The sequence below is a fragment of the Mytilus edulis genome, unplaced genomic scaffold (genome assembly GCF_963676685.1).
Source record: "Mytilus edulis unplaced genomic scaffold, xbMytEdul2.2 SCAFFOLD_644, whole genome shotgun sequence".
NCBI lineage: Eukaryota > Metazoa > Mollusca > Bivalvia > Mytilida > Mytilidae > Mytilus > Mytilus edulis.
This window is the reverse complement of record NW_027268392.1, coordinates 5484-19540: the sequence shown is the minus strand read 5'-3', so window position 1 is coordinate 19540 and position 14057 is coordinate 5484. Positions and strand designations below refer to the sequence as shown.

The window sequence follows — 14057 nt, the reverse complement described above, 5'->3', positions numbered from 1 at the left end:
TGTATATATGATGTCTTCTTGTACACCTATGTGTCTGAGGTTTATTAATAAAGTATTGTCTATTGTCTATTGACAAACATGTGCACATCTATAATACACAATAATTATATAAAACAATACATCTTAAGTAAACAATTATCTAATATTTAATACCAAACAAGCATTTGGGTTTACGATTGCATTTCTTTTTTTAAAGAAAGCAACTTGTTTAAAGATTGGGCTGCAATCTATTAGAAAAAAAAGAAAAGTTGTGTCCCTTGTCACATAGAGGTCGCTAAGCGGAAACTGCCATTTCTCTGCGAAAATAAAATTGTTTTGGCATGTGAAGCCGACACACAAAAAACAGAGAAAGAAGAAATATAACAGAACTGACAGATAAATTCAATCATCTTTGCTCTCTGTTGAAACAAGAAAAATGGCGAGTGTATCGTATCATATCGCTAATCTTTTGGAAAAGGTAGACGTCATTTGTCATGATCTAAATATTTGCCGGCACCGTACTTATTTTACGATAGAAAACAAAAGGTTCTATCTTTGAATTGGATTATTTCTGTTGTAACGAAAAAAAGAAATTTGTAAACGCCCTTTTTCCTTGCAAAGATGGGCGGGACGGGACCTCTTGAGAATGGCAATGTCTGCTATAGTGGGATTTAATACACCTTATCGCTAGCATTTGTCCGCAATTACTGGAATTCATACAGGTTACCGTTAAATTTTAACGTCATAAAGCAAAATATCTGACACCGCAATGAAAAAGTGATTGTTGTGTGGGTCAAAAATTCAAGCGGTCGGTCCAACGGCTGTTTTGCCAGACAAGCTTGGGCCGTGGGATGTCAGAGCTCGTCCCATATAAAAAAGTGGATATTTGCCCACCCAAAATAGATGCGCTGCTTCATCGCTTCTCATGTCGACTGACGGCCTTGGAATTATGTAAATCGGGCATCAATCTGTTCATTTTTCATTTATCTCTTCATTTATGTAAGTTTCACCTACCTGCAAACCTTTATTTTTCCATATTTTAACAGTTTTCACAGTGACCCATCGATTTCGACATAATATTTGAGACCTTTGACAAGTCACAACAAGGATGATTATATAAATCACGGTAAAATTTTAACCAATTTGACGCTAAGAGTAGCTAAAAAGGACTGTTTGAAGCCTGCACTGCAGTAGAGGGCATTGATATCAGATACCCTCTTTTATCCTTGATTATTTATTGGACCCTACAAATATTTAAAAAAAAAAATTTAGATACATATTGTGTTACAATGTTGAAGATTCAGGTAAAAAGAAGATCACATAATTCAGTTAATAATAAAAAACATTGATTTTCATTGACAATAAATTAGAGCCTATAAAAGGGAGATAATTCTTTTCAATAATCCTGAACAAAACTATCCATGTGCATGTTTTACTGATTCAAGGTATAAAAAAGTCCTGTAAATCCTTTTCATCATGTTCATTGTTTTATTTAAAAGTCAGAGGTACTGTGTGTACAAGTTATTTTTATTTATTTTGAAGAAGTAAATGATAATTTTCTTATGTTGGTTAATTTATTATATATCCAAATTTTCTTATAAGGTTTAAGTGATCTCCCCTTAATAATCTCAAAAAAATAATACTTGTACTTGTAATTTTTTTCAGCAATTCCTAAAATTCTCTTGTATAGGAATGAGAAAACAAGCCTTAATTAATTTTCTCTGGTTACATGTAGCGCTTGATTTTTTATTAGAACTCAATGTTTCATCTCATTAGTTCAACTAAGAAACTAAACGCTGAAAGATGTTGAATAATTGTGCAAGGCCTTCAAAGACTACCCCCTGGACACTTTTAAATCAGCAGTGTTTTCAAGATTACAGACAAATGAGATTTTTTTGGTCTATGAACACGTGATCATGATGATGAATACCTTTGAATGAAGTATAAGGCCAAAATAAATAAATAGTGTGTTTCCTATTTCACCCCGAAAAAAATTAGGTAGGGTAGGTAGGGAAAACATTTTATTTTATGAAAACTTTTTATTTTTTTCTATCGATGACAGCAGAAAAAGATTCAAAATGAAATCATTTGATGTACCTGCATGCTTCTTTGATATTTATTAGTACTTAATTAAATCTACAGGTTTTTTTAATTTTCTGTATAAAGTATAAGAAATATAAAAATAAACTTACGAATTTCATGGGCCGTAATAGGAATATGTTCTTGCCAATTAATTATCTTAAAGAAAAAATGGCAGTGAAAAATCTGGCATGGTATTATTGTTTGGCCTCGTTGAACCTAACAATGTAAATGACACACAGGGTATACATTGTACATGTGGGAACAGACTCCTACCCCCTTTTTTTAGTAGTAGAATCACTGTAAATTGATGCTAAGCAGCGGCTTATGATTTTTTTGGGGTAATACTCTTCCACCCTCTTTATTTAATAAATACATGTAGATGTGTTTTGATGTTTGACAGAATTTAATCTTGAGGAGTGGGGTTCTGACAATATTAAAATTTCAGGTTTTGAGAAAAGTGAGAATCTTTGTCTTCATATTTAATACATGGAAAAAAATTGTAGATATTAATAGGGCATGATTTTTTTTCCTTCTCTGGTATAAATTGTTGTGGGCCAGCCAGAGAAAATTAAAAAAAAATAAAAGTAGACATGGTGCAGGGGCAGATTCATTTATAAATGAACATGAATCATACACCATGTCTGCCTACTGGGGAAAGCTTTCTATTTCTCGGTATACGCATTGTCAGTCAGGGGACTTACTGAAATAGGTGATTTTTAAATTACTTATTTGAGTAGCAAAATCATGGTTTTGTCACAAATTGGAATTTTGTATTTTTTTCCAAATTTTAAACACATAGGTTTAAATAATATCTTTTGATTAGTAAAATTGAAAAAAAATAAACTTTTTGCTTCTTTTAAGTAGAAAGGCTTCTGCCTTTGATGCTATCATTTAGCTGAAAATTCTATTTTAGTTGAAAAAATGCTATAATAATGGCTTTACATAATGAACTGATACTTTCTTAAAAGATTTTTCCCAGCAGTGGGAGTATTTTTCCTGTGAAGTTCAAGGTTTCATCTTTCAGATTATGTAATAAAATTCTACTGTTCGCGATAAAAATCTCACTGTTCAGGGGTGTTGAAATTAGTAGGGATTATTTAAAGAATGATACTTAAAGAAGTGATTTTTGGGAAGGAAATTGAGGTCTGATACTTAAACAAGTGATTTTTATGTCATTATCCTAGATTCAGTACAAGGTCATCACCTGAAATGACCTGGTCATCCTAGACAACACAGATGTTGGTTCTGATAAGTTTAGAAACATAATTAGTCCCTGGATCATTAGTATTCTATATTTAAAGCTACAATAAAATTAAATCACTTCTTATAGTGATTAATTTGTACTACTTAAATAGGTGATTATTAAAGAAAGACAACTCTAACTTCCAACCTTTATGAAAATAATGTTACTTAAATCAGTGATTTAGAAAATCACTTATTTAAGTAAGTCCCCTGACTGATTGTCTGCCTCTTGTCATCATTAACTCCAACTGTCAAATCCCCAAAAGCATTAACAGCCGTTATGTTACGTCCGAGAACAGTGTTTTACAACATTCGTAAGAGCATTTTTTACAACAAAAGCTAGATTGATTTTAGCAGTAAATTAATCTCATTTTACTCTTAAAATTATTGGTCAATTATCGTCTTGTCATATGTTTTCGTATGTCATAAAAGTTTTTTCGTCTATAGGTCCATCATGTTGTTCTTTAAAAACATTCATCATATTGTAATTATCCGGAATTCATATTGATGTCATTATATTTGCAAACATGTGATCACATTTTGCATATTTGACAGCTATTAAATACGCTGCACGGTTGTTGAAAGCCATGCTTGTTTATTTAAAATCTTGGTTTTTGAAACGCTTGACTTATCCATATTGGTCGTTGCTATCAAATGTTTTAAAGATCTGTAGTTTTCTAAACAAATAGTCGGATCTTTTTTTAATTTTTGTCAATAAAATGTTTAGGGTCGGCGTCAGAAAGGGAGGTAGGGTCGGGAAACCGGAAACACACTATTATTTATTTTGGCCTAAAGACATTTGCAAAGGACAAACAATTAAAATGCTACATTGTATAAGAGAACGAAGGGTTTCCCCTGGATCAATTATTTTTTTCACCACCTCTTTTGCTAAAACAATATATTTTTCGCCACTTTAATATTTTTTTCGCCATGTGACACAAATATATATCTTTCTTTTGAATCCCCCCCTCAAACCTAAATAAGATTATTTTGCCCCATTGCTGTCTAAGGTTATTCTCTAAAACTATTCTTACAGTATGTATTGTAATAAATAAATACGAAATACTTAACATTTACCTTATAAAAGAAAGAACTGTATAGGGAAAATTGATTATATTTTGATCAACTTTAAAAGAAGGGGCCACTTACTTTTGAAATTAAAGAAGATATAAATCCTGGAATATAAAAAAATCTTGGTTACCTGAAAGATGTCACAGTTCTATGGCCAAGTTTTTTCAAAAATAATATAAATCCTGTGTCCTTTTGTACTAAGAAGTGTTTTTTACAACAAAACAAAAGTTTTTTGATCACTTGACATTGATCCCTCATGTAAGGTGTATTCATAACATTGGAGGGTTATTTTCATTAGAGGGGTTGTTCCCAATCTTTTGAATAAATTTCTTCATAACAACAGTTTTCTTTTCTAGACCATCGTAAATACATGTGTAAGTAAAACTATGTTTGAAACACGTGTGTCACTGAATCAACTTTAAAGTACCCATTCAAATCAATTATCGACATCAAAGTTGAATGATAAAGTTTCAAATTAGAGACCTTTCTTGCTTTTGAACATTTTTCTTCATAGCAAGTATTCTTTTCTGGACTATCATTAAAAGAAGGAGAGGAGTCGTCAAAATTTTGCTTCAAACATGTGCGTCTCAAAGTGGTTAAAAGATCCTTTAAGTGACATGTAACGAACGCCAATCAACCATATCATTTTGTCATTACAATTAAAACCTTTATTGATTACAGTGGCGGATCCAGAACTTTTCCTAGGGGGGGGCCCGCTGACTGACCTAGGGGGGGGGGGGGGCCCGCTCCAGTCATGCTTTAGTGATTCCCTATATAATCAACCAAATTTTTCCCACGAAAGGGGGGGGGCCAGGGCCCCCCCCCTGGATCCGCCTATGGATTAGTCTTTTGATGTCGATAGGCATAAAATGCAATCAGCTAATTATTGATTTTCTGTCAAAATCTTAACGAGTTCAAGGTGAATTCAGAGTATTGTCTGACCAGGTCATGCAGGTAAAGACTGAGAAATCCGAAAAAAGTAAATAAACAAGATGGTTGAAAATAAATGTTATGTATATTTCTTTTGCCAAATTCTTTCGCCATTGACGAATTTTAATCGCCACAATTATTATTTTTCGCAAATTGCGAAAATGGCGACCGCCAGCGGAAACCCTGACAACGAGAGAACGAATTCCTGAATATCTAAGGGACATAATTAAGCAATATAAATGTATAATTATAATGATATTTTAATACTTCTTCAAGTAAAAGAAATAACTTTGTATCCCTTACTGACATACATGCATGAGTTATGAAAACAACACAATTTTAAACAATCTAGTGAGTAATAATCATACAGTAAGGAAAGAACACAGTATTGTCAATTAATAGATGTAGAAAGATGTGGTATGAGTGCCAATGATACAACTCTCCATCCATGTTACAATTTATAAAAGTAAACCATTATAGGTCAAGGTACGGCCTTCAACACAGAGCCTTAGCTCACACCGAACAGCAATCTATAAAGGGCTCCAGAAATTAATACTGTAAAACCATTCAAACTGGAATTAAGGTGGTACCTAACACTACAGGGAGATAACTCTGTAAAATCAGCTAAACGTTTTAATTACGTTGTGTTGATAAGGGAATATTAAGCTTCTCAATGATGAAAATAAGTGTTTGTCAAACTGCTATATAACCAGTGTAATTTTTCTGATAAAACGGTTGGTTCAAATTTTTTGAAATTTTTATATTTTTGTAAAAGGGTCAAAGTAAATACTTTGTCAAAATTTTAAGAAAATTAAACGACCCACATTAATTTTAGCTAAAGTGTTGGGTACCACCTTAAGTTTATATTATTTTTGCGTTACAGATGACTTCAAACGATAAAGACTTTAGATTTATGGCTACAAATGATTTGATGACAGAACTTCAGAAAGATTCTATAAAGTTAGATGATGATAGTGAAAGAAAGGTTTGTTTCATACTCATAGAACTTTATACTGTATAGCCATATCAGTTAAGCATGTTCATGATGTTAAGAATATTTATTTCTGAAATATAAAAGAAAATTGACCATTTCAAATTTTGGGTAATAATTTTGATGTACTTCAGGTACATGTATGTTGATATGCTGTATTTAAGTTATTTTATCCATATACATGATATATAATATAGAGCAGTAATTAACTTCATGAACTTAGAATTGGGATTATGATATATGTGTGTGGTACATGTACATGATGTTTGAGTGCCGATGAGACAACTCTCGATCCCAGCGATGATCCAAGTCACGATTTGTAAAAGAAAAACCATTATCATGATTATAGGTCAAAGCAAGGTCTTCAACACAGAGGGAGAGCCTTGGCTAACAGTGACTATTCTTTTCAAAGTTACATGAATAAATTTTCAACTAGATTTTGTACCAAAATTATCCTTTTATGTAACTTATTCACTGTTATGTGTTTTCTATATACAAGTTGCCTTGTATACATGTGTAAATGAATCTTAATGTGATATTGTCATTTTTGTCTAAAAGGCAATTTTAATTTTTGTGATATTGTGAAAAATCCTGTTTCAAAATACAAAATTTTAAATGCAAGTTAAAATTATTGCGTTTATAACACCATTGAACACTGTCACATTTTTCCCAATAATTTCTGAACTACATTTGTACTGTAAACAACAGATAGTCTGAATTGGAACCACACATTTTCCCAGCTATTGCAGATCTAGATTGCAGTGTTCACCCAAGGGGCTTAAAGCACTGTTATACCGTGGTGCTTTATTTTCTACTGTGGTGCTTTCTCAGATGATTTTATAAAATAGACATAGGAAGATGTGGTATTAGTGCTAATGAGACAACTCTCCATCCAAGTCACAATTGCTAAAGCAAATCATTATAGGTCACGGTACAGTCTTCAAAACGGAGTGTATAGTGACTTTTGTCTCTATATTTTTTTGAAAACCAGTGCTATGTTAATTTCAATAGTGCTATTGGAAAATTCTTGGTAGAACACTGGATTGAAATATTTAATGCTGTTTTTTTTCTTCAAATTATTGTTAATTGTCATATATCTAATAAACTTTTTCTAGACAATGTTAACTATTCTTCAAATTGAAATTTGATGATGCAGGAAATTATAAAGTTTTCAAAATATAGAATAAAACAATGAAAAATATGTTTGTATTTAAAATAAGGGAGAAACCAAATGATGGTAAAATGTCCATTGATACCATGATTACCTGATATCAATGCAGTGATCTGGAAGGTTTTTTCCACTATGGGCCCAGGGCCCCTCAAAAATAAATTCAATGGGCCATTTAAAAAAATATGGGGCCATGTTGTCAAATGAGTGGGCCATTTGAATTGACTTCTGTAAAAAAATAAAAAGTATCATTATTTTCTCATGTTTTGGAAAAGAGGTGTTGGTACAAATTTACCTTTATGATTTTAAATAATATTGTTCCTGTGATTCTGTAATTTCAATGAATATATACAATAACTTCTTCCAAAACGGATAATATTAAAGATAAACCTTTATTTACAATGTATAAACTGTTACTGTTGCCTTGGCTTGTTCATGTTCATGTTTTTTTTAACATTAAATTTGGGTCTTCGTCGATACCATACTCATTCCAGATGTTCCGTATTAGAGGACATTTCAGGAACGTCCTCTGCACTTCTTGTATTATTATTATTACTTCATCAAGATGACAAGAATAACAGTAGAGAGTACCATTAATTGATAGAACAAATCAATAATTCGCTGAAGTCATGTTTACAAAATGTCAAAACGAGCCAAAGACCAAAAAATGACAAGGACAGTTAAGCGCCTTTTATGGAGACAAAAACTATATTCATAAAAAGGCTTCAGGGGTTTTCAATCGAAATAATAGCAAGCTAAACTAAATAAAAAGATTATTATTAGGGTTAAATCTCGTCTGTAATAGCCAAATTTCACAAATGTTAAGTTGTTTATAAAAAAATATATCATGAATGATGGTTTATTGCGTTTTTTGGGTTATCAGTTAAACCGCATGGTTCTATTATTACCATAGGAAAACACCCGAGACGTCCTAAAAATATATGGGTGCTCCTATGATTGGAGGAACATTATACTGTGTACACACACATGGCTGCACGGAACACGATCGGAAAACTATTTGACGATATCTAAACGTTTCAAAACGATGTGAAAAATATCGTGCGCCACGTGGGCGCTTACATTTGTCACTCTATGCGCCATTTTTGGTGAATATGCGCTAAAGGCGCAAGGCGCACGTCCTTCCCGATCACTGTCAATGATATCATGATTACCTGATATCAATGATACCATGGTTACCTGATATCAATGATATCATGATTACCTGATATCAATGATACCATGATTACCTGATATCAATGATATCATGATTACCTGATATCAATGATACCATGGTTATCTGATATCAATGATACCATGATTACCTGATATCAATGATACCATGATTACCTGATATCAATGATACCATGATTACCTGATATCAATGATACCATGATTACCTGATATCAATGATACCATGGTTACCTGATATCATTGATACCATGGTTACCTGATATCAATGATACCATGGTTACCTGATATCAATGATACCATGGTTACCTGATATCAATGATACCATGATTACCTGATATCAATGATACCATGATTACCTGATATCATTGATACCATGATTACCTGATATCATCGATACCATGATTACCTGATATCAATAATACCATGATTACCTGATATCAATGATACCCTGATTACCTGATATCAATGATACCCTGGTTATCTGATATCAATGATACCATGATTACCTGATATCAATGATACCATGATTACCTGATATCAATGATACCATGATTACCTGATATCAATGATACAATGAGTACCTGATATCAATGATACAATGAGTACCTGATATCAATGATACCATGGTTACCTGATATCAATGATACCATGATTACCTGATATCAATGATACCATGGTTACCTGATATCATTGATACCATGGTTACCTGATATCAATGATACCATGGTTACCTGATATCAATGATACCATGGTTACCTGATATCAATGATACCATGATTACCTGATATCAATGATACCATGATTACCTGATATCATTGATACCATGATTACCTGATATCATCGATACCATGATTACCTGATATCAATAATACCATGATTACCTGATATCAATGATACCCTGATTACCTGATATCATTGATACCCTGATTACCTGATATCAATGTGTTTTCTTTCTTTGTAGGTTGTTAAGATGCTGCTGAAGTTGTTGGAAGATAAGAATGGTGAAGTCCAGAATCTAGCTGTTAAATGGTGTGTATCTTTTACTAATCAGTTTGGACATGCTTGTCCACAAGCACACCAGTCAAGGCTTTTCAAATTTCTATCAGGGCTGTAACTTTGCCAATGTTGTATAATATCAGATTATTACATGGCATTTTTCATATCGCATGTATTATCAGCCCTAGGTTCAATATCAGCCCAAGAGCCTCATGGCTCGAGGGCTGATAATACATGCGATATGAAAAATGACATGTTTTGATCTTTTTATCATATGCTTCAACAGTAGAGAAAAATAACAGATTTATATATTGATCCTTCTACGTGGTTCCCGAAAAGAAGTTGAAAGAGTAAAAAGTTCACAGACGTCGGACCCAAAATTTGATACATTCAATATGAAATCTTTCTATCAGAGAAAAAAAAATATTTTAATATGGACGAATCGACACAAAAATAATTCAACAATATATATAATGAACATTGTTTGGAAAAGTTAACTTTTTTAAAATAACTTTCTAAATTATGTTACAGAAAAACTTAAAAATGCATTTATTTAATTAAATTTTTTTTTAAATTTAATTTAATTATTTTAAACAATATACTTTCAGTATTCAAATAATTGTTTTGTACACTACTTTGTAATGTTTTTCACTGAAAACGTAGCATTGAGGTGTATTTTCCGGAATTTGCCGAGTATCACCGGAATGCCATGTGATAACGTTACGGAAAGGCATGTGATAAACTTTTCATATCAGCCCGCTAAGCACCAATTCGGAAGATATGGAAAATACTTTAATTTAATGCTATTATCATACGGTAAAAATCATATGTTATTTAGTCTTAGTATATGATAAGTTTGGTATATTAACCCGATTTCATTTAATGATCTAAGATTCCTCATTGTCAAACTATTGTATATATATGAATGGGTTAAATCATTGTTAGAATAATAAGGAGGATATTTGGATGTAGAATGTATTCAATTAATATGGCATTTATTGTAAAACAATATTTCTGCGTGAATTTATTTATATTGTGATAGTCATTATTTTTACAAAAATATGTGAAATTAAACTGTCAATTGTTCTTGAACAATTGAGAGGTCTTTCCTTTTGTAATGTAAAATAAATGTTCAAATAGACGTAGAATGTATTGAAAAGCTTTAAAACACACTGAAAATCGTTTAAATAAGGTTAAAAACACTAAATTCGCTATCTGGGACATGACCTTGACCTTTGACCTTTTGACCTTTGTCAAGGTCATCAGTCCCCAATGTCATTGCCGAAGACCCCATGGGTCTAGGACCTTTGGTTATATAGTAAAAGCTGATTTTGTCTTTCCAGAAACCTAAAACAGGTGTTATGCCCCTTAAAAAAAGGTCAAATCTCTTCGGTCAAAATGTAACAAAGTTGCGCCGTAATGACCCAAACATTTTCCACTATTCAAAACTTCTGTAAGTATAATGGTTTCTGAGATTATCCCATAACAAGGTGTTAGGTCAAAGGTCAAGGTCAACATACAAATTTGACCTTGAGGTATTTTTCAAAGATACATGAATTGATGATGATTGGTGAAGATCCTAGGTGTCTACGACTTACGGTTTCTGAGTTTTGGTGGTCAACCGACACCGGTTAATTTTCATAGGGGCATAACCCTACCAATGAGTCGTTGAATCTTTTCGATCCAAATGTAACGAAGAACCGGGGTCTGGTCCTGAACAAATTTCACCCTGTGTTTTTTGTCTACCTATTACGGTTACGGTGTTGGAACGATAACAAGGTTTTTGGGTTTCGGAGGGATTAATCCGAACCGACAAAATATTTCGACTCACAGGGTGAGTTCCAGATAGGTATTCATGACACCTATACAGAGTGTGAATATGAAAGCGACACGTCTTACGGTTAACGCGGCTAAATTTGTCAAAGTTTAACGGAAGAATAATAATAATAAACAAAAGAAATACAGTAAGGTCTTTCCCTTTTGTAAAAGGAAAGACCTTAATTATCTATTATTATTAAATTCTGTATGAAAATAATGCTATAATATAGAAGTTAAAAAAAATATTCTGTAATTTCAATCCTGTCATGTCTGTTGCAGTTTTCCAAAAAAAATAAAATTGTATTTTCCAACAATCTGTCTTTATTATTAACACCTCAATTTTGCCTCTTTTGAAGAAAATAATACAATTATGTTTTTGTTTCAGCCTTGGACCATTGGTGAATAAAGTGAAAGAGTTTCAAGTTGAGACCATTGTAGATACACTTTGTAGTAATATGATATCTGATAAAGAACAGCTCAGAGATATCTCAAGTATTGGTAAGTATGTTGATATCTGCTAAAAAATAACTGTTTAGAGATTCATATACAAGTAGAGTTTACATAAAATGTTCTTGTGGCTAGTGAATTTTATAGACATTTCACTTAAAATGGCCAATTGATACATACATTACAGTGATATATAAGTGTTAAAAACGCCAACATTATCTATTTCACACTTATTTTACACATCATGCACATGTTATGAGACCACAACGCACGATTTAATTTCATATTGATTACCATGAAGAGTGGAGAGTTTTTTTTTTATTTTTCGTTTCGCTAATTTTTGATAAAGATGAGATCATGATAATATTTCATTGCGTAAATTTGATTTTATCATATCCCATGTGTGTTAAAATAAAGAGGCATGACAACCAATACCTCAGTCTCTGTATATATTTTCTTAATGCAAACAACATTATTTTATTTAAGGTTTAAAGACAGTGATCAGCGAGTTGCCTCCCTCTTCTACTGCACTAGCATCCAGCATATGTAAAAAGATAACAGGCAGACTTACCAGTGCTATTTCTAAAGTGAGTGATTTCTGTTTCTAGATCTACTATGACGTAGATGATATAGATATGATGATTGAAGTCTTTCATTTCAGGTTTTCTCTTCTATTCTGTTAAAGTTATGCTGATTTTGTAATGACAAACTGTTGGAGATCTATATAACCAAATTCAGAGTACAAAGTAATGTTAAACCTAATTATGCCCCACCTACGATAGTAGAGGGGCATTATGTTTTCTGGTCTGTGGCTCCGTTCGTTCGTTCGTCCGTTGGTCCGTTTGTCCTGCTTCAGGTTAAAGTTTTTGGTCAAGGTAGTTTTTGATTAAATTGAAGCCCAATCAACTTGAAACTTAGTACATATGTTCACTATAGTATAATCTTTCTAATTTTAATGCCAAATTAGATTTTTATCCAATGTTACGGTCCATGGAACATGGAAAATGATAGTGTGAGTGGGGCATCTGTGTACTTTAGACACATTCTTGTTTTTTTCATGTTTTGTGGCAAAGTGTTTGTCCTGATTGACATTAATGTCATGAGTTGTGAAAGCAAAGAAAATGGAAATTATAAAATAGGATTTAAAATAATGTCTTACTTGCAATCAAATATTTTTGAAACCCTGTTTACTATAGAAACTTTTTATCTGGCTTTGACTAGAAATTACAGTATTGATATTCTCTTAATATGACATGTATGATACTGCATGGTCTGACTATTTTACATACATGTATGTTGAAAAGTATTTAAAAGATCTTGGTACACATCTGATATCCAGATATTCTATTGTAGCAAGAAGACATGTCTGTACAATTAGAAGCCTTAGACATACTAGGGGATTTGTTGAGTAGATTTGGAGGTGAGTGCACTTCAAGATTTAACTAAGTAAAACAATAATAAACATTATCGAAAATTAGATTTCAATTTTAGATGCATTCAAATAAATAAACAATTAAACTTTACATCATTTGAAAATTTGACAGTAAAACCTGCATTCAAAGACACACTCAGGAATAAAAACTTTTAGTCCAGCGGGACAATAATTATGGTGACTTATGAAACTTGTACACAATTACTTATTAACACAAAACAATAATCAAGTATAAATTTGGGTTGCATCCCTTTTACCGTGTTTACGGTCCTTCAGTTATGTCTATTTATAAAGTTCTATTTAATTTTAAGGTTTTATTTAATTCTGTCTTATTTTTAGGTTTGTTGATCAGTTTCCATCCTAGTATTATGCAATCCTTGTTGCCACAGTTATCTAGTCCCAGACTGGCAGTCAGGAAGAGGGCAATCATAGCGTTAGGTTAGTCACAAATGGCAATATTAAACTCCAATGTGTATGCTATAATATAGATTTTACTCAGCTATGTAGGATAAAGGTGGTACCAAACACCTTGACTATGTTGACTAAAATTAATTTTGCTTGTTTAATTTTCATAAAATTTTGACAAAATATTTACTTGTGACCCTTTGACAAAAAATATGATTTAAAAAAAAAACTTGAGCCACATACTTTCTCTGACAAATTTCATTGGATGTATAGCAGTTTGACAAATACTAATTTGATAATTGAGA

At 32.1% G+C, this 14057-nt stretch overlaps 1 protein-coding gene across 1 annotated transcript; it reads left to right on the top strand.

The window, feature by feature from the left end:
* Window positions 1-282: 282 nt before the first annotated feature.
* On the top strand, window positions 283-13817 carry LOC139507400 (cullin-associated NEDD8-dissociated protein 1-like). The gene is made up of 7 exons (XM_071295733.1): window positions 283-457; window positions 6188-6289; window positions 9616-9683; window positions 11854-11966; window positions 12402-12502; window positions 13269-13335; window positions 13687-13817. The coding sequence occupies exons 1-7, from the start codon at window positions 416-418 to the stop codon at window positions 13788-13790; spliced, it is 597 nt and encodes a 198-aa protein (XP_071151834.1). The 5' UTR covers window positions 283-415; the 3' UTR covers window positions 13791-13817.
* The last annotated feature ends 240 nt before the right edge of the window (window positions 13818-14057 follow it).

Excerpts from the sequence above, each read along its gene's own strand:
- LOC139507400 (XM_071295733.1), top strand. The coding sequence starts at position 416 with ATGGCGAGTGTATCGTATCATATCGCTAATCTTTTGGAAAAG. Across the intron at positions 9,684-11,853 it reads CAGAATCTAGCTGTTAAATG|CCTTGGACCATTGGTGAATA; the intron begins GTGTGTATCTTT and ends TTTTTGTTTCAG. Across the intron at positions 11,967-12,401 it reads CAGAGATATCTCAAGTATTG|GTTTAAAGACAGTGATCAGC; the intron begins GTAAGTATGTTG and ends ATTTTATTTAAG.